Source organism: Orycteropus afer, unplaced genomic scaffold, assembly GCF_000298275.1.
Source record: "Orycteropus afer afer isolate SDZICR_OR568_19922 unplaced genomic scaffold, OryAfe1.0 scaffold00119, whole genome shotgun sequence".
NCBI classification, from domain to species: Eukaryota; Metazoa; Chordata; class Mammalia; order Tubulidentata; family Orycteropodidae; genus Orycteropus; species Orycteropus afer.
The window spans coordinates 1,215,802-1,235,096 of record NW_006921706.1 but is presented as its reverse complement, the minus strand read 5'-3'; the positions used below and the strand labels follow the sequence as shown (position 1 = coordinate 1,235,096).

Genomic DNA, 19,295 nt, shown 5'->3' with positions numbered 1-19,295 from the left:
TTGTTCATTCCAGTCCCCACAAAAAGTTTGTCTTTTATTTATTTTGAGTTTTCCACAAGAATTTGGTATAGTGGTTAATTCTGACATTCCTTCAAACCACTTGCATTATTGCAGCAGATCACTACCACTTTAATGTTTGTGACAATGTCATCAGTGCATGTTGACTGTTACAGCCAATAGATGAATCTGTATTCTTAGCCATCTTGTGCACTGGGCATGTGGTAATGCTGGCCACACACACTTTCTGGCAGTACTCTTCTCTTGGTTTCTTGGACATTCTGTTTGGGTGTTCCTTAGTACTCCCCCCTTTTTTAAAAAAATCACTGATACCTCTCTCCATCAGTTCTTTAAAAACGAGTATTTTCTCAAGATTCCACACTTTTCTTTTAAATTGAAAATTTCAGTTTCAACTAGCACTAATATGTGGATGTCTTCTAATGTGCAGTGAATTACTTAATATGGCCTTTTTAGCCAGGGTCTTTGTGATTCCCACCAGATGAATGGGTGAGACTATGCAAATGTGAGGTGCTTGTGGCCCACCAATGGGATTTAATAGCTTGTTAATAATGGGGGTGGGTGGGACCATGCAAATGAGGTGTGTTGAACCCTAATAATGGGATTGGTCAGCTTTGCCATTTCCCTAGGCTTAAAATGAGCCATCCCAGAGGTGGAAAGGGGGGGGTCTCACTATTATCAAAAAAGAAGAGCCAGGAGTGGAGCAAGTCCTTTGGACCCAAGATCCCTGCACTAGACTTCCTCGATCTGTTGTTGTTGTTGTTGTTTGCCATCAAGTCGGCCCCGACTCATAGCGACCCCTCCTTGGGTTTTTGAGGCAGTATCACTACGGAAGTACGAATGCCCAACCTTCCTTCCGAGGAGTGGCTGGTGGGTTTGAACCACCAGCCTTCTGGTTAGCAGTCAAGTGCCTTAGCCACTATGCTACCAGAGCTCCTTTCCTTGATCTAGGAGAGAGAATTGTAACATTTTGCTGAGGTGGCAAGAGGCAGTAAGACATAATGGCACAGGAACTGCAGCAGCAGAGGCAGGAGAACCAAGAGACTGGCAACAGATGGAGAAGTGGGCTTCCTGGCACACAGAGTGAGAAAGTGGTGTGTCTTCAGGCAAGGTGTTTGCTGGCAGGGTGAGGTGCCTCTCTGGATACCTAAAGGCGGAGCTAAAAGTTTAGTAACACTTGCTGGAGAAGAGCAGAGACCAGACCAAGGAGCCGAAGGCCAAAAAGAAGTGTGCCTGTGGACATGGTTGAGGGGAAGCTGTCCTGATGGAAGAATTGTATCTGAGCATTCCTGAACCTGATTTGTAACCCATTACTTCCCTAATAAATGCCATAATCTTGAGGATTGTCTATGAGTTCTGTGTGGCTTTTGCAATGAATTATCAAAACCAGCAGAGAAATAGAACGCTGTGGGAGGGATGGTTGGTGTTAGAATGGATAAAAAGGTTGAAGGGTGGTGACATGTCTGACATCTACCTCATAGGAATCAGCCTTGCCCATCTTGATCCTCCTCCCTCCTTGTGAAGTCAGAGGAGGTGTCAGACACTAGGCCCACACTCTTTTTGCAAGCCCCAATCAGGAATTCAAGAATTCTCTTTTCCTGGAGGACCTTGACTGCTAACCAGAAGGCTGGCAGTTCAAACCCACCAGTCATCCTCGGAAGGAAGGTTGGGCAATCTTCTTCCTCAGCGATACCCCTCAGAAACCCAAGTAGGGATTGTTGGGAGTCGGATCCGTCTTGACAGCAGTGAGTTTGGTTTGGTTCATTCACTGTAAGAAGCAGCTTCCTGGAGCCATTTTTCAGCGGCTGACCGCAGCACCCGGGCTGCCGCCAGTGCCACCGCCTGGCAATCTGTTACAATGGCAGCCCCTGTAGCCTCCATCCTCCCTCGGGGCTCAATATCCGTGCAGCCGGGACCCTTCTCTCTCCAGGGCCTGATTACTTTTGCCCCTCTCCCACCCTGTTCCTTGGGGTGGGGCGATAAAAAGAAAAGAGAAAGAGGGCTCGGAAGCTCCCGGGAGGGGAGGAGAAAAGGAGAGACTTGGAAAGTCCAGCTGCTAATAAATAATAAAGGAATTGAAAACAATTAAAAAAAAAGAAAGAAAGAAAGAAAGAAAAATAGAATTCTCTTTTCACTCCAGACTGTGGTAGATAATTGACCAGAAAATATTCACACACTCCTTGCTCTATGGCTTACGCACTTGATCAGTTGATATTCTTTGTACATTGGAATATAGGTGGAAGGGCAGTGTGCCACTCATAAGTCTAAGACTTAAAAAAAAAAAAAAAAAACTGAATCATTCTGTTCACACCTTTGTCTGACCTCTCCTGTGAGAAGAATATGCCTCAGGCAGCCACTGCTTCTCTGCCCTGAGCGCCAGAATGAAACACACAGAAAAAAGCTGTCCTAGTCAATTCAAAGACTTGGAAGGATGAGAAGAAATGTTTTTGTTTTAAGGCATTGAGCTTTGGGGGTAGTTTGTTAAGTAGCATCATTGCAAAAAAAAAAAAAAAAGAAACCTGACTAATACACAGATGTATAATTCCAATTGTATACCGAAATTCATTTTGGTTAAATTTATAGTGGCCTTTTCCTGTAACTTGTTTCTCCTCCTTTATTCCTTATCTTGGTTGAGAAACTTTGTGTTATCTTTGATTCAAGGCCCAGGAGATTAGCTTGGCTAAATACCTCTAGACCATCACTCCTTTTTGCTTAGGCTTTCATCATCTCTCATATAAATTATTTCATCATCTAATCATCAGCTCCAATTTAGGAAGTCTTATTTAGGAGCTCTGGTAGCATAGTGCCTAAGGCACGTGACTGCTAACCAGAAGGCTGACAGTTCAAACCCACCAGCCACTCCTCGGAAGGAAGGTTGGGCAATCCTACTTCTGTAGTGATACTGCCTGGGAAACCCAAGGAGGAGTCGCTATGAGTCGGGGTCGACTCCACGGCACATAACAACAACCACATTGCCTTTACATCATCTCTCATTCTTTCTCTCCAGTTCATTCTCTACAATCTATGCTGCTACCACATTGATCTATCTAAAATACAAATACCACATTGATAAATTTCCTGTTTAAAATTCTTCAATAATTCCCATTGTCTGTAAAATAAATTTAAAACTCTATAGTGTGGCACATAAGGCCTTTGTTCATATGACCCTAACTGATATTTCCAGCTTTATCATTGTACCATTTTCTGCTGCCTCTTCATGTGTGTGCCCTATGCTCCTACCACAATGTACATTTTGCTTTGTTTAAATATGCTATAGTCCTTTTTCTTGGATACTATTTTATTGTGAATTTCACACGGCAAATTAGGTTCCTAATTGACAATTTCTATACAAGTCATTCAGTGACATTAATCACATCTTTTCAAATGAGTCAACATTCTCTTTAATTGCATTCTGGTAGTACTCTAGTTTCTCGGTCCCCTTAGTGTCTCGACTTTGCTTTAGAACAATTGTTGACCTTTTGGTTTCATGTAGATTTTAAACAGAGCACTGTACTCATGGGTAATATCCTTCATTTTGGGAGCCAATGTGTTATGTTGCTAAAAGGTGACCTCAGGGGATAGCTTTGGTTCAAAGTTTAAAGAATATCTCAGGGAGTCCTTTAGTCTCAACTGGTCCAGTAAGTCTGGACTTTTTAAATTATGATGATGTCACTGAATTTGAAGCCTCCTTAGAAACAAAGTGGGATCCTGTGATATCTGTCCTTATGTGATTAACTTATTTCACTTAGCATCATGTTCTCAGATCTGTTCATATTTCATGGACTTATCATTGTTCTTTATGTTTACATAGTATCATAGTCCTTTTATTAAAAAATAAAAAGTATTTATAATGGGAAAACTAATTAAATATATTAATATTCAAAATATTTATTATTAATTTTTAGAAAGTTGACACTTGCAATACTCTTCAAAGTATTGTCCTTCATTCACAACTTGAGTTTGCTGAATAATAACATTTAGAATTTTAAAAATACTCTATTGTGGTATTATTATTATTAAACAACTGAAATTTTAGCTCAAGACAAGGAAATTCATCCCTAACTCAGGTCCTGATCTCCCAGGAACCAGCAGTGTTATGTTATTTCCATTAGTCAAATTTATTTAAAATGATAATTTTCCTTTTGTCTAAGGAGATTTCAAATTCTAGTTGTTGTTGTTGTTGTTATTTGCCGTCGAGTCGGCCCCGACTCATAGCGACTCATGCCTTGGGTTTCCGAGGCAGTATCACTACGGAAGTAGGATGTGCCAGCAATTTCCTTGTCCTTTTTCAGCAAAAGGCAAGTTCATGATTCATATCTACAGGTTTCAGTAACAGTAGCTTCAGTGAACTTGTTTTGGTTTAGGACACCATAGATATTCCAGAAATCACCTATGACAAATTTTACACACTTTCTATGCCTTGTTGGGTTTTTTCAGTCCTTCACTACCTGGAATATTTCCATGTATCCTTCAAAATAAGTCCAAATGACAACGTTTCTTTTGATGCTGTGTTTATTTACTCAATAGAGTTAGAAGACCACTCTTTATTTCTCCTAACATTGTAACACCCATCACATTACTATGAAGCCCTGGTGGTAAAGCAGGTTAGCTCAGCTGCTAATCAAAACGTTAGTGCTCCAGGTGCTCCATAGGAGAAAAATGTGGTAGCCTGCTCCTGTAAAGGTTTACAGCCTTGGAAACCCCCTAGGCAGTTCTACCTGTTGTATATGGTTGCTATGAGTCAGAGTCAGCTTAATGGCAATGGGTTTGATTTGGTTTGGTTTTAATCATATTACATAGATGTGCTTTGTTTTGTCTTCATATCTGTCTCCTAAATAGACTCTCACTTATTCAAGGGCAAGGATTTTAAACTAATTGTTTTTCAGTTTCCAGCCCCATAACACAGTGTCTTTCACTACAAAGTTGTTCAATAAATACTTGAAGTAGCAATTACAGTCTTTCTTTCCTATTCCCCCACATCCTCTGTCATTTATGACTTTTTCTCTTTCATAAATCTTCCAGAGGTTACCCTCTCCTGGAGAGAAAATATTCAATACACTATTGTATAGTGACAAACTTCACCCATTTTCCTGTCTCTTGCAGATTCCTACACGTGAAATATCCCTCCACCTAATGGATCCTGAGTCTCAGAAAGGCAGAAGATGCAGTTGGATCTTTGCAAAGAGTCTTCAATATCCCACACAACAAGGTCTCAACTCCAAATGGAAAAAAAAAGGCATGCAATCTCCACAATCCAACATGAAAGTCAACATTTGGGAAATAAAGCCTCCTGATTTTAGTTATAAACTGTATGTGTCTTTGAGACCTCCAGAAAAAAAATTGAGGAATATTAAGAAGGAAAGAAAAGAAACAAGAAGCAATTTTCCAGAAACGATACTTCACCTGCCTAGTATAAGGAATGATCCTAAGAAGTCCATAGCTCCTAAGTTTATAACTATATTTCCACGTCTGGATTCACATAAAGCAAAGATAATGTTTGCAGAGAGTGGAAAATATCCAAGTGGTGTATACCTCAATCCAAAACCACATGACTTTAGACAGGTACCAAATAGGATTTGATTCTAAATAACTTAGAAGAGATAAGGTATATATATATATATATATATATATATATATTAGTAATTTGTTAATTATGACTATTACATGAACATAAAAACAATATATACAATGCTGCATCTTTATTTCTTATACAACAGTACAGTTCAGACTCAGCAATAAGTAATGGTGGAGAAAGATAAGACCCTAGTCAACATTTATCCACCAGGTAGGGTGGCCAACTCTGGAATGAGCCTTCTTAAGTTTGAGGAGAACAATCAGTATTTAGATTTGACTGGAGAACAGACTTGAGGTACAGGAATTTACAATATAGTACTAATGTAATCATTTAATAGAACAAATGAGTGAATGAATGGAAATTTCCAGAAGATATTGTATAATTTTAATTAGTCTTTCTGATGATTAATAATGAAAAAAATATGTGGACAAGTTAGATTTATTAGTTTAAAAGGGAGATGGGGAATATGTACTTAAGGTCAAATATGAGGTCAAAATAGAATTCAACTAGAATATGGAGATAGTTTATGTGTAGGTCTGTAATTTAGCATGTAAGTAAGACTCTTGTGAATCAAACAGAAAAACAATACGACTGATAGTATTGTTGCATGCCATTGAGCTGATTCTCACTTATAGCAACCCCATAGGACAGACTAGAACTGCTCCATAGGCTTTCCTAGGCTGTAATCTTTGCAGGAGCAAATTGCCATGTCTTCTGTCCTGCAAAGCAGTTGGTGGGTTTGAACTGCCAACTTTTTGATTAACACCTAAGTGCTTAACCATTGCTTCACCAGAGCTCTGCACAGATAGTATATTTTTCACATTTTTATAAACAAAAAAAAATTTATCCCAGAGGGGAAATATAGGGTAACAGTTAACAGCAAAGCCTTTGGGGCCAGATTATTCCTATTCTACTACTTTCTAATGATTTGGGACAAGTTACTGAGCCTCTTTCCTTATTTGTGACATGGGACCTATTTCAAATGATTATTTTAAATAATCAAGGAGACGATATATGCGAAGTGCTTGTAACAAGGTCTGAATTATAGAAGTATTTAATGAATTTTAATTCTAAGGAACTATTAGCATGAAATCTGGGAAATCCAGAAAGTCACAGGCTATAGCTTTCTTTGCTTGTATAGGACTTCTAAATACTTAATTCTGTTCCTAGAGAGATGTTATCATTTGGGGATAAGGGGAAGTCAATTAATATCAAATGTCATTGTTGTTGTTGTTAGGTGCCATTGAGTTGGCACCAACTCAAAGTGACCCGATGTACAACAGAACAAAACACTGCCCAGTCCTGTGCCAGCCTCACAATCCCTGCTACCCCTGAGCCCATCGTTGCAGCCATTTTGTCCATCCATCTTGCTGAGGGCCTCCCTGCCCCCTTTTGTTTTCCTCCTGCAGTGAATGGTCCCTTCTGACAACATGACCAAGGTAGATGAGACGAAGCCTGATCATTCTTATTTCCAAGGTGAATTCTGGCTACTTGCCATTGTTTTATTTAAATATTTCACTAATTGTAATTAGGAACACAAGAATTGGATAACTAGACTTCCAAAGAATGGAAGACATTTTTATTTTAGCTCAATTAATTTGTTTCTGAGGAGGACTGCTGGCCCAGTGGTTAATGCTCAGCTGCCGAGAGAAAGTTTGGTAGTTCAAACCCAACAGCAGCTCTGTAGGACAAAGACCTGACACTCTGCTTCTGTAAAGACTGCAGCCAAGAAAACTCTATAAGGCGGTTCTCTTCTGTTACATGGGTCACTATTTGTTGGAATTGATTCCACAGCACCCAACAATTTGTTTCTCAATTTAAGACCAAGTTGGAGACAAGATGATATAAATTGTACAACCACCAGATGTCAGTATTGTCATAAAGTGAATCTTAGAATTCACTTGGCTTCAAATGTTATTTAATTAACAGTGAAAAACAAGTATTAGAGAGTTTCCTTCTTTGGGGCTTTTAGCATTTTCTTAATTGTGACAGGAACTAGAGTTACTCATTTAGAAGAGAACCTTGTCTAACTTCTGCTTGGTCCTCCAAGCACTGTTTTTATGCTCACATTGTTTCAGCTTTCGGATAGAGAATGATGTTTTATTTCATCAGTTTCTAAACATATACAAATTCTACTTCAATACAAATTGGTTTATTAAAAAAAATAAAAACAAGTTTGTTTTACAGCTTACTGAAAACAATCAATTCTATTCCAGGCTTGACAGATTATTTTATTTTCGTTCAATATTTCTGTTATGTCCCTGAAATAATTTCAGCTCCAGAAATATAACATGTAACCAGGAACTCAGGTAGCATAGTGCCTAAGGCACTTGACTGCTAACCAGAAGGCTGGCAGTTCAAACCCACCAGCCACTCTTGGGAAGGAAGGTTGGGCAATCTACTTCCATAGTGATACCACCTCAGAAACCCAAGGAAGAGTCAGACCATGAGTCGGGTCCGACTCGACAGCACATAACAACAACAACATGTGCTTTTAAGAAGTCTCTGGTGGCACAAATGGCTAATTTTTCTACTCTTAACTGAAACTCTGGTGGTTCAAACACACCCAGAGGCATCTCGGGAGAAAGTCATGGCAACTAATCTAAAACACATGGTCTCCTCGTGAGTTGGAATCCACTCAACAGTAATTGGTTTAGTTTTGTTGTTACGTGTATTTAACAGTAAGCTTCCCAATTTTGAAGATACTAGTTTTGTCCTGTCTAAAATACTATTTCTAATCTATCCATTCAAGAGTAATTGAAATACTTCTTTCTACCATAAAATGCTAAGTGCTCAACTGCTAGCTAAGTGCTGGCAGTTCAAATCCACCCATGGGTGCCTTTCACGAAAGGCCGGAAATCTGTTCCCAAAAGGTCATGACCTTGAAAACGCTACAGAGTACACTTCTACTCTGCAACAGATGGGGTTACCATCATGAGATGGACTCAACTTGATGGCAACTAGCACTTGGTGAAATACCATAAAATGAACTTTTCATCCAGTATCTTGAGTCTTACCTTATTCTTTCAAGTTTTCATATGTAAGTTTTAAATGTTACAAGATTCTCATTTTACCGATAAAAAAAGAATTTAATCATCAAAAAATTCCAACTGCAGTGTCAGCAGTAAAAAATAATATTGACTTGTAATAGTGCAATTTTCTCTTTACATATCTAGTACCGAACTAATTTACCAAACTTTGTGACAACTTATGAAAGAGATCCTTTTGGCTTAAAATTTAAGTCAGGACATTTAAGTACAGGTAAGTTGTTATCATAATTTTATCAGCTGTGCAAAAATTAATTTTCTGCATTATATAGTAATAATAATATTTGGAACGGTATACTGTATCTTTATGCAAATAACACATTATATGGTTTTCATATAGAGCAACCCTTGCAAGTTATTTTCATAAGCACATTATACAAATAATTTTTACATGTTGCTAACCTCAATTTCAGTTTTTTTTTTTTTCCCCTCATCCAAGGGATTTAATATCAAGTCTTTGTCTTGGTGCTTGTTGACGTGGAGGTTTGGTTCCCAGCAGTAGACCCTCACCAGCCTACCCTTGAGTTTCTAAAGCAGCTCCTCTGATTCCTTCCTTGTTCTGCAAACCACTTTCTCCAATGCAGGAAGAAATCACTTTTTCTGCACTGGAAACAGCCCTCGCCAAAGTGGCCAGCCCCTGCCCAGGAGTGCCTGGGTCTGTGCACCCTGAGCTGGAGAGGCTACTCAGGGAGGCAAGGCCTGTGTGCTGCAACCACACGTGCTCTGCCCTGCTCTCTGCCTGGCTGGCTGCTGTGCTCAGTCTATTTGAATCTCCCATCTGTGCAGATGCTGTGGGTTGGGTACATGGGCACAGAGGGTCATGTGTCCCTTGCTTGGACCAGATTGGTCTGACTGGCTATCCAGGGGCCCTATGAGGCTGGGTAGTGCACACCCACATCCACACCATCTTTCTGCCCTGCTTCACATGGGGCCAGTACGACAGAACCTGGGTGCACTAGCAATAGACCCCACCTACCACTGGTCCAGGCCATGCCCAGCCTGCACAGTTCTTTGATGTGATGTACCTGGGTGTAGGAACTCCACTGCTCTCAAGCCTGGCTGGGAACTGCTCCAAAGGAAATGCAAAGTTTCACTTGTTTATTTTCTGATTATCAGAGTACTACCAAACTGTACCCATGACTTCTTACACCTTTGTTGTTGTTGTTGTTACGTGCTTTTAGTATACAAATTTAATCAAAAGCAACATTTTCAGACTATTGAATGAAGGTGAATGAGACTGAAGTAACATCTCACTTCTAGAAATGTCACAGGACATGTGCAGTGAATTCCTGGGCATACTATGCAAGAACTGTTCTATGTAATTTTGTCATTTCTGTGAGCTACATGTGTGTGCGTGTTATTTATGTGGGTAGTCTATTTGCAAAAAAAAAAAAAAAGTATATATATGGTAACTAAAATGGTGGTTCTTAAAAATGTATCACTTTTAATAATATGGTCATGTTTCAAATGCCCCAAAATCCATTTCCTTTGCTTATTATTAGAGTTTGAGTTTATAACTCAATGTGTCCTGTGTAGAGAAGAAATAGGCATAGTGCTTAAGAGTATAGATGCTGGAGCCTAGCTTTGAATCTTGGCTTCACTGACCCAGGTCATCTTAACTGTTTATCCCTTCCTTTCTTCATCTATGAAATGGGGATGATAATAATTGAATCTACATAATAGGATTGTTGTGAGCATTCAATTACTTAATATCAAATGTAAACTCAAAACCCAAACCCACTACCATCAAGTCAATTCTGACTCATCGTGACCTGTAGGGTTTCCAAGGCTGTGAATCTCTATGGAAGCAGATTGCATTATCTCCTTCCTGCAGAGCAGTTGGTGGGTTTGAACCTCCAACTTTCTGGTTAGTAGCCAAATGCCTTAACCACTGCACCATCAGAGCTCCTATCTATCTATCATCTATTTATCATTGGTATTATGATACATTTGTATAGTGTTCCTGCAGAGTTACTTTGCATTATCTAGCATACTTTATTTGGACAATGGTGAATACCACTTGCATGCTATGTTTACATCTTATAATTGCATATCAGTTATGAATACAACAATGGTTGTCCTGGGGCTAGTGGGATAATTGTTGAATATTATTGTGTTCAAATTGAGAATCAAATTATTTTATAAAGGGAAAATTAAGATAATATTTTCAAATACATATGTATTTTTGCATGGATTATAATGATAAAAGTATTGTCTAGGTGATATTAAAATGGACACTTCAGCTTTCTTTGTATGCCCTATGTGTAACCCACAATGGAAGAAAATGCCAAAGTAATTTTATAAGATGCAGCCCAGGACTTCAAGAAACTTCCAAGTAAAACTTTTATAAAGCAGAATACAAAATATAACATACAAGTTTCAAAGCACTATTTGGAAAGAGAAGTTTTATAAAAAGGCATCTGGGGATATAAAAGAAGATGGGGTTTGAATTGGAGTTTGAAGCAGGACAAACATTAATTCTAGAAGAAACAATATAAGTGATAAGCAAAGTTTTATTTAGATTTGCATTTATAAATTGCCCAAAATGTACCATCCCTGAGTTCTGATCTCCCACATAACATATCCTGAGAGACTTTATGAGCAAAGACACTTGTAATTGCTAAACTGCTCATTTGTCTTTATCTCTAGTGTATGCGTGCCAGTCTGTGAAAGACTATCAACAGAAGAGTACAGAAAGATTTATTACCTACAAGCCTCGTGAATGCACTTGGGATTCAAAACTAATTTTACCAAAAGACCCATGGCCTGTTAAATCTGCTTCATACACGGTAAGTTTGACTTTCTCTACAACTGCTGAGAAATGTCTTCAGCACCGTGATAACAATTGTTTTAGTGCAGGGGTTTTTGATTAGCTGTGTGTAGGCAAAGGAGCTCTGGTGGCGCAGTACCTAAGGCATTTGACTAACCAGAAGGTTGGCGGTTCAAACCCACGAGCTACTCCATGGAAAGAAGACTGGGCAATCTTCCTCCCTAAAGATTTACCACCTGGGAAACCCAATAGGGGTCGCTATGAGTCAGAATCCACTCGATGGCAGTTTGGTTTTAGTTTGGTTTAGTATACGCAGCATTAGATATCCGTATCTTCCAAAGTAAAACATTCAGACCTCTGCTTTTCCTTGAAATGCAAATGGTGGATGATTTAGGATTTTTGATGTTCTTTACTTACTACAAAGATAGTTGGTATAGTGGAACTGAATATTGTGAGGAATTTCCCCAAATTTCATTAGGAGCAGCCCATTTTCTTAAGAACATCTGACAAGAGTTCTCTGTGACACAGTTATAAAAATATGGTAAGAAAACATACCGTTACAATGGTTCAAATACTACCCTGGGCAAATAAAGCTGCTTTGGAAGCCCTGTATTTCTGTGTGGAACAAATCATGGATGGTGCATACTGATCAAACTTTTATAGAAAACACTGTTGAATAGCAGATTTTTTTTTTTTAACAATTAAAATCAATACATATTTGCTTTCATTAACTTCCTTTGCATTGTCTTCCTTAAGAGACATAGAAGGTGGCGTGATCCATACAGTGCATTTATGGATCGTGTAGAAGAAAAGTTTACCAATACACACAGGAACAGGTGAGCAAAAGACTTAGAATCTGCTGTCAAACACTTATATTATCTCTTTAGAATTATTATGCAATTACTTTTGTAAATAACACGTACTTTACTCCACAAAAGCTCTGCTGTCATAGTCAGTTGCCATTGAGTTGATTCAGACTCACGGTGATCCCACGTTTGTTGGAGAAGAACTGTGCTCCACAGGGTTTTCAATGGCTCCTTTGTCTAGTTTGCCAAACCTTTCTTCCAAGGTGCCTCTAGGTAGGCTTGAACCTGCAACCTTTCTGTTAGCAGCCAAGCACATTAACAGTTTGTACCACCCAGAGTTTGCTCTACTGTCATGTTGTTGTTGTGTGCGTGGAGTCGGACCCAACTCAGCAACCCCTCCTTGGGTTTCCAAGGCAGTATTACTATGGAAGTAGATTGCCCCATCTTCCTTCCGAGGAGTGGCTGGTGGGTTTGAGCCACCAGCCTTCTGGTTAGCAGTCAAGTGCCCATAGGCACTATAAATGACATATTTGGATGGTCCTCAAAATTTGAAACGGAGCCTGAAAGAATGCAGATTCTTGCTCAGATAATTGTCATTTTCCTAGGTTTCAATGGAATTTTGGAAAACTACCAGTGACTATGTCAAAATACCAGGTTTAGCAGGCACTGCTGGTTCTGCCTTATTATCCCCTTAGCCTTAATTATTCCAGAACCTTTCTGCCCAACTGCCAACTGCTAACAGTTGCACCTTCTTGCCTGAGAGCTTTCTCCGACTGTTGGAGTGGCCCACAGCTAGAGACAGGCTGGGGATAAAGGTTTCCGGGCAGCAGCCATAACAGAAGTCATCCTTCTATAAGGGTTCTCAGAGTTCCCCCAGGGGATTAAACCTGACTTGCCAATCCACCTCCAATTTCTTCTCTTCGTTTTCTGGCTTCCTTCCCTTTCCTATCTCACACCTTCACATTCTCATCTCTCTCTCTCTTTAATTTTGATTGTGATTTGGGTGAAAATTTACAGAGCAAATTCATTTTCCATACAGCAGTTCATACATGTTTTGTCTCATGACATTGACTACACTTCCCCACAATGTGACAGCTCTCTTCCATCTTCCTCCTCTTCCCTGTGTCCTTCCCTCCCATGCACTCCTGCCCCCTGAGTTGTCTTCCTCTGCAAACACTGTCCTTCTGTTCCCCCATTACTGATAGCTCCAACTAGTGTGTCTACCTGATGTAAATGTTCACCCCATATGCCTGTCTGTTGTTTGGCTGGAAGCCACAGGATCACCTGTGTTTTTGAGATCACCCTAGAATTCTTGCCTCAGTGTCTGCTTCCGGTACATACATATGCACTGTGGTGGAGTCGGATCCAACTCACACCAGCGACTCCTCCTTGGGTTTCTGAGGCGGTATCACTACAGAAGTAGATCGCCCAACCTTTCTTCTGAGGAGTGGCTGGTGGATTGAACCTCCAGCCTTCTGGTTAGCAGTCAAATGCCTTAGGGACTATGCCACCAGAGCTCCCTCTGCTCCCAGAGGCACCTAAATTAAGACTTCAGGAGACAGTGTAAGGGTGAAGGGCATCATCCTAGAAGGCAGAATGCCTGGCTTTGAACTCTAGCCTTGCCATCTGATCTTGGGCAGGTTACTCACCCACACTCTTCCTCAGTTCTTTCCTGTAAAATGCAGATAACGTGTACTGTCATCAGCTGCAGACAAGGGGAGTCTGAGTGACATTGTCCTTTATAGTTTCTCTAACTTGTCTTTTTTATTTGTCAATGTCATCTGTGGGAAGTGGGTGGAAGGGCATATTCATAGAGTGGATAAAGTTTGGGTTTTGGATTTGATCAAAGTGGGTTCAAATTCTGACAGCTACACCATACCTATGTGATTTTAGATGATTTGATTACTTTTCTAGTCTATTTTCTCAGTTTTTAGGAGAATTAAATGATATGATATATATAAAATGCTGGGAAAATCCCTTACATCTTCCTATTCAGTTATTCCTGATTATTATTAATAATGATAATATAGAGCTTTTGTTTTGCATTGTCATAGACAAGTTATTTAATTGTCTGTGATTCAATTTCCTCATCTGTAAAATGGCAATAGGAAGCTCTGGTAGTGTCGTACCTAAGGCATTTGACTGCTAACCAGAAGGCTGGCAGTTCAAACCCACCAGCCACTCCTCAGAAGGAAGATTGAGCAATCTACTTTCATAGAAATACTGCCTTGGAAACCCAAGGAGGGGTTGCTATGAGTCAAATCGACTAGACAACAGTGAGTTTTTTTTTTTTTTTTTTTGGTTTCAAATGACAATAATAGTTCCAACTTCATAGAATTTTTATAAAACTTGAGAAGAGTTTGTATTTGTAAAATACTTGGAACATAGCACATACACTTAGGAAGTAAAATAAAAATTCAAAAAACTATGCATTTTGTGTGTACAAAGTAAAGAATATTCAGTGGGCAGGGACTAACCAAGTCAACAGTTGGCTAAAAGATAAGAGAGAGACAGAGATTGGCAGATAGAGAGAGAATCTTGTTCCACACCTATGTTGGTGAGTAGCAACTGGGGTCTTAAAAGCTTCAAGCAGCCATCTAAGATGCAGCTAATGGTCTCCTATCATCAGAAGTGAAGAAAAGTACAAAAACAGAACAAAACAAAACAAGGACATTTGGAAGCAATCAGCCCTAGGACATGATGGACCTCAAGACCAGAAGAACTAGATGGTACCTGGCTACCAATGCCAACCACTCAGGGAATGATCAAAACTGGAGATCCTGGATAGTGTGGGAGGAAAAATGTGGCACAAAATCCAAAAACCCAATAATGACCAGATTATTGGTGTGACAGACCCCAAATCTATGGCTCTGAGATAGACTTAGGGCCCGATATAAAACTCACTCCCACAGGTTGACTGTTAGCCCAGTAGTAAATAAGACCTACACACAGACTACTCAACCCAGGGTGACGCACCCACATATTCTGTGGAGATGCCTCCCTTGGAGCAATTAACCACGGGGCAACATTCACACAGAGGAAATGCAGGACACACAGGAGTGCATAACTACGAGGGACAAGAAGGCGTTTACTGGGAAGGGAGGGGAGGAGAGTGGGTTTAGGGTTGGGGATAATAATTGGGGAGTGAAACCAAATGTACATGAAATGTTGAATATAAAACAAACTCTGCTCCGTAAACTTGAACCTAAAGCACAATAAAAAATAATTTAAAAAAAAAATGCTCTTCTTAAGTATGTTGTTATAATTAGTTGCTGTTGAGTTGATTCTGACTTATGGTGACCTCATGTGTTACAGAGTAGAATTGTTCTATTCTATTATTGTTCAGCGTTTTCTTGGCTGTTATTTAGGAGCTCTGGTGGCATAGTGCCTAAGGCATTTGACTGCCAAGGCTGGCGGTTCAGACCCACAGCCACTCCTTGGAAGGAAGATTGGGCAATCTACTTCCATAGAGATACTGCCTCGGAAACCCTAGGAGGAGTCACTATGAGTTGGATCTCACTTGATAGCAAGGAGTTTTTTTTGTTTTTTGTTTGGTAATCTTTATGGAAACAGATTGCCAGGCCTTTCTTTCACAGCATGACTGGTTGGATTCAAACTACCAACCTTTCCTTTAACAGTCAAGCACAAACCTTTTGTGACACCAAGGGACCTTAACTATATTTAGCTAATATATATATATATATATATATGCAGTATATACATCTGCATTAAAAAATATATACAGGAGTGTTGATAGCAGAATTATTAATAATGACCCCCAAACTAGAAAAAAGTAATAGATAGGATAGTGTGGTATATTTAGACAATCAATTACTACAGAACTAAAAAAATGAATAAAGGTTTGCTCTATGCAACAACATGAATGAGCCTTACATGTTTATTGAGTCAAAAAAAAAAAAAAAAAGCCAGATGCAAAAATACATACACTGCATTGTTCCATTTACATACAGGAAAACCTTTCTGAGTGTTAGCATCAGGAGACAGGCTTCCTTAGTTTGGAGGGAGGGAGTACAATGTGGAGAGTCTGGGTCCTGTAAATGGAATTTGTTGTGACCTGGGTGGTGGTTACATAGATGCATTCACTTTAATTCACTTTATGATAGTTCATAGAGACATTCATTTAATATTTGTATACTCTTCTGTATGTATGTAAAACTTTAATAAAAATTTTTATTAATTGGAAGTTTTGTTATATTTGCTTTAAATTTTGAAGGATAACATTCTCATACATTCTAAATTGTTAATTGCAATACTCAAACTCAAACCAAATCCACTGCTATGGAGTCAATTCCAACTCATAGCGACCCCATAAGTTTCCAAGGCTGTGCATTTCAGAGAGCTCCATCCGGTTTTCCAAGGCTCATATTTTCCAGCAGGAGCTCTCCAGGCCTTTCTTCCCAGGTGGCTCGGGGTGGACTCAAATTGCCAACGTTTCGGTTTGCAGCCAAGCATGTTAACTGTTTTTACCATTTCTGCTAAGTAACCAAAAATAAATTAGACTGTTTAGATAACATAGTATAATTTTCATTCCTTATCATAGTTGTGTTACTGTTGTTGTTATGTGCTGTCGAGTCCGCCCCAACTCACAGCAACCCCTCCTTGGGTTTTCGAGGCGATATCACTATGGAAGCAGATTGCTCAACCTTCCTTCCGAGGAGTGGCTTTTGGATTTAAACCACCAGCCTTCTGGTTAGCAGTCAAGTGCCTTAGGCACTACGCTACCAGAACTCCTGTATCATTGTTGTTGTTGTTATGTGCCGTGGAGTCATACCTGACTCATAGCGACCCCTCCTTGGGTTTCCGAGTCAGTATCACTACGGAAGTAGGATTGCCCAACCTTCCTTCGAAGGAGTGGCTGGTGGGTTTGAACCGCCAGCCGTCTGGTTAGCAGGCAAGTGTCTTAGCCACTATGCTACCAGAGCTCCCATCATTGTTGTAGTCATGCTTAATTATTCCATTTTTTGTCATGTTGTTACGTGTTTAGTTTTAGATACCTCTATATGTAAATAACAGAACTAAGCAAATGCTATCTAGCACTTGCAGTCAAGTTTCTAGTCCCAGGAGGGACCAACCAGGTAAGCTTCATCCTTTACAGAAGCCAATTCAGGAAATTCTGGTCTCACATTTTTCTTTTTCTTTTAGATAGCCGATTTACCAAAACAGCACAGGGCTTCCTTGACTTTCTCCTGAACGTTGATCTTCTGTGCATCCCTCAGTGAGAACATCGATGAATTATGACATCATTCTGGATTCTAGGGAAAATGAATTCTCCTAAAGGCACAACAACTAACAACAACCAAAGGCACAAGGAAGTTCTAAAACAACAAATACTTCAAACTAAACTTGGCTATCTTGAAATTCTCTGTGTTGCAGCATAGATAAGGATACTGTCATCAAGCTTTTGATATAGTTTGTGAACTTCAGTTGTTACAACTATGAGTGGAAATACTGATAAAACTTGCACTTTCTCAAAACACTCAAAGTTAAAGAGATGCTCTACTCTCAGGTTTAGCTAGGAAGGGTCAGAAAAACAGGAATAATTATTACTAATTTTAACCTCTTTACAATTAGCTAGGTATCATAGTACCAAGCCAAAACCAAACTCACTGCCATCACGTTGACTCTGACTCACAGCGACCCCATTGAATTTCCACGACAGTAGAATCTTTAAGGAAATAGATTGCCCCATCTTAGGTATTACAGTAGGTTTTCTCATACACATTATTCACTTAATCCTCTAAAAAAAAATAGGCAAAGTAGAGATAATTATCCTGATTTTATGGTGAGGAAACCAAATCCAAAATAGGCTAACATTATATATTCAAAGTAGCCTCTGAAACATAAACATTGAGTACAGCAACACTTGGCATATGTAAATGACTCTTTCAAAACATACTTCCATCCATTATTAAACACATATAGTATTCATGCTATCTCATATGTACTCGCAAAACTTTGTGTTAAAGTTATTCTTATACATGTGTGATTCCTTTTACTAGGCTCTAAGTTTTTCTGAGGTAGTCATTGCAAATTTTTTTTGTTTGTATCTTTAATGGCAACAAGAATTCCCTATTTATAGCATATATTTTCTTAAAGGATGAATTTTATACCTTACTTTTTCAGGAACTAAGATTGAAAAAAACCAAATATTTTCTCTGGGAGAAAAATAGAGAATACTGTAGCAACCAGAGTTGATGTAATTCACATATGAAAGACAAAAAAAAAAAAAAAATTGGAAAGTTTAATTTGTGGCAGCACAACATTCTTCCAAAGTTTTATTTGTTCCCATAAATAAATTATACTTTAGAATCTTAGGATGTCAGATGTTCTATGATAGTGTTTCTTTTTCAAAAAGAAAAAAAATTGAGTTATATGCATGAGCTATATGTTTACATTTACAAGTTAGCATGAGCTGAAACAATCAAACTTTATTTTATATTTTTTGTGGCACACTAACAAACCAAAATCCGAACCTTTTATTAACAGGTTTTTCCAATACAGTTTTCAGAAATTCATTTGGGAAAGAAGATCTCCAACTAACAGACACAGATAAAATATGTCCTTTAAAGATCAAGCTTGGAGAAGTTATAATTCCAAGGGGGGAAGTCTTTCTCCTAACATTTTAAAATTTGAAGTAAAGAAAAAAATGACTTAAATTTTTTTCTTTCTGATCAAGATTTGATAATCTTGATCAAAAAGTGGTTGATAAACCACTTTAAATAGAAAACAAAAATGTAATAGAACTTAACGTGACTGCCAGTTTTATCGAATGAATTCTCCTACTTTATATGTAATTTCACTATGAAAATATTTTGAAATAAAGTCAAATAAGTACTTAATAGCTCTGTTTACATAGTCAACATTAAGTGGAAAGATGAGAAAATGAATTACATCATTCCTCAAAGGATGTTCTGTATAATTCAACTTCCCTGGAATTTTCATAGGCAATCCATGACAACAAAAGAAATTCTTTAGAAAACTAAATGAAGTAAATACTGGATTTAAAACATTAGGTGAATTTACAAAAAAAATGGCTTTTTCAACCTTGGATCCTGAAAAAA

At 38.8% G+C, this 19,295-nt stretch overlaps 1 protein-coding gene across 1 annotated transcript; it reads left to right on the top strand.

Annotated features, from left to right (window-relative positions):
• The first annotated feature begins 5,148 nt into the window (after positions 1 to 5,148).
• On the top strand, positions 5,149 to 12,247 carry LOC122150312 (uncharacterized LOC102725191 homolog). The gene is made up of 4 exons (XM_042781431.1): positions 5,149 to 5,577; positions 8,767 to 8,851; positions 11,287 to 11,426; positions 12,164 to 12,247. Exons 1-4 carry the CDS (start codon positions 5,149 to 5,151, stop codon positions 12,245 to 12,247), a joined length of 738 nt encoding a protein of 245 aa, XP_042637365.1.
• The last annotated feature ends 7,048 nt before the right edge of the window (positions 12,248 to 19,295 follow it).

Coding starts and splice junctions, on each gene's coding strand:
- LOC122150312 (XM_042781431.1), top strand. CDS start 5,149: ATGGATCCTGAGTCTCAGAAAGGCAGAAGATGCAGTTGGATCTTTGCA. Junction 8,852..11,286: donor GTCAGGACATTTAAGTACAG/GTAAGTTGTTAT, acceptor CTTTATCTCTAG/TGTATGCGTGCCAGTCTGTG. Junction 11,427..12,163: donor TTAAATCTGCTTCATACACG/GTAAGTTTGACT, acceptor GTCTTCCTTAAG/AGACATAGAAGGTGGCGTGA.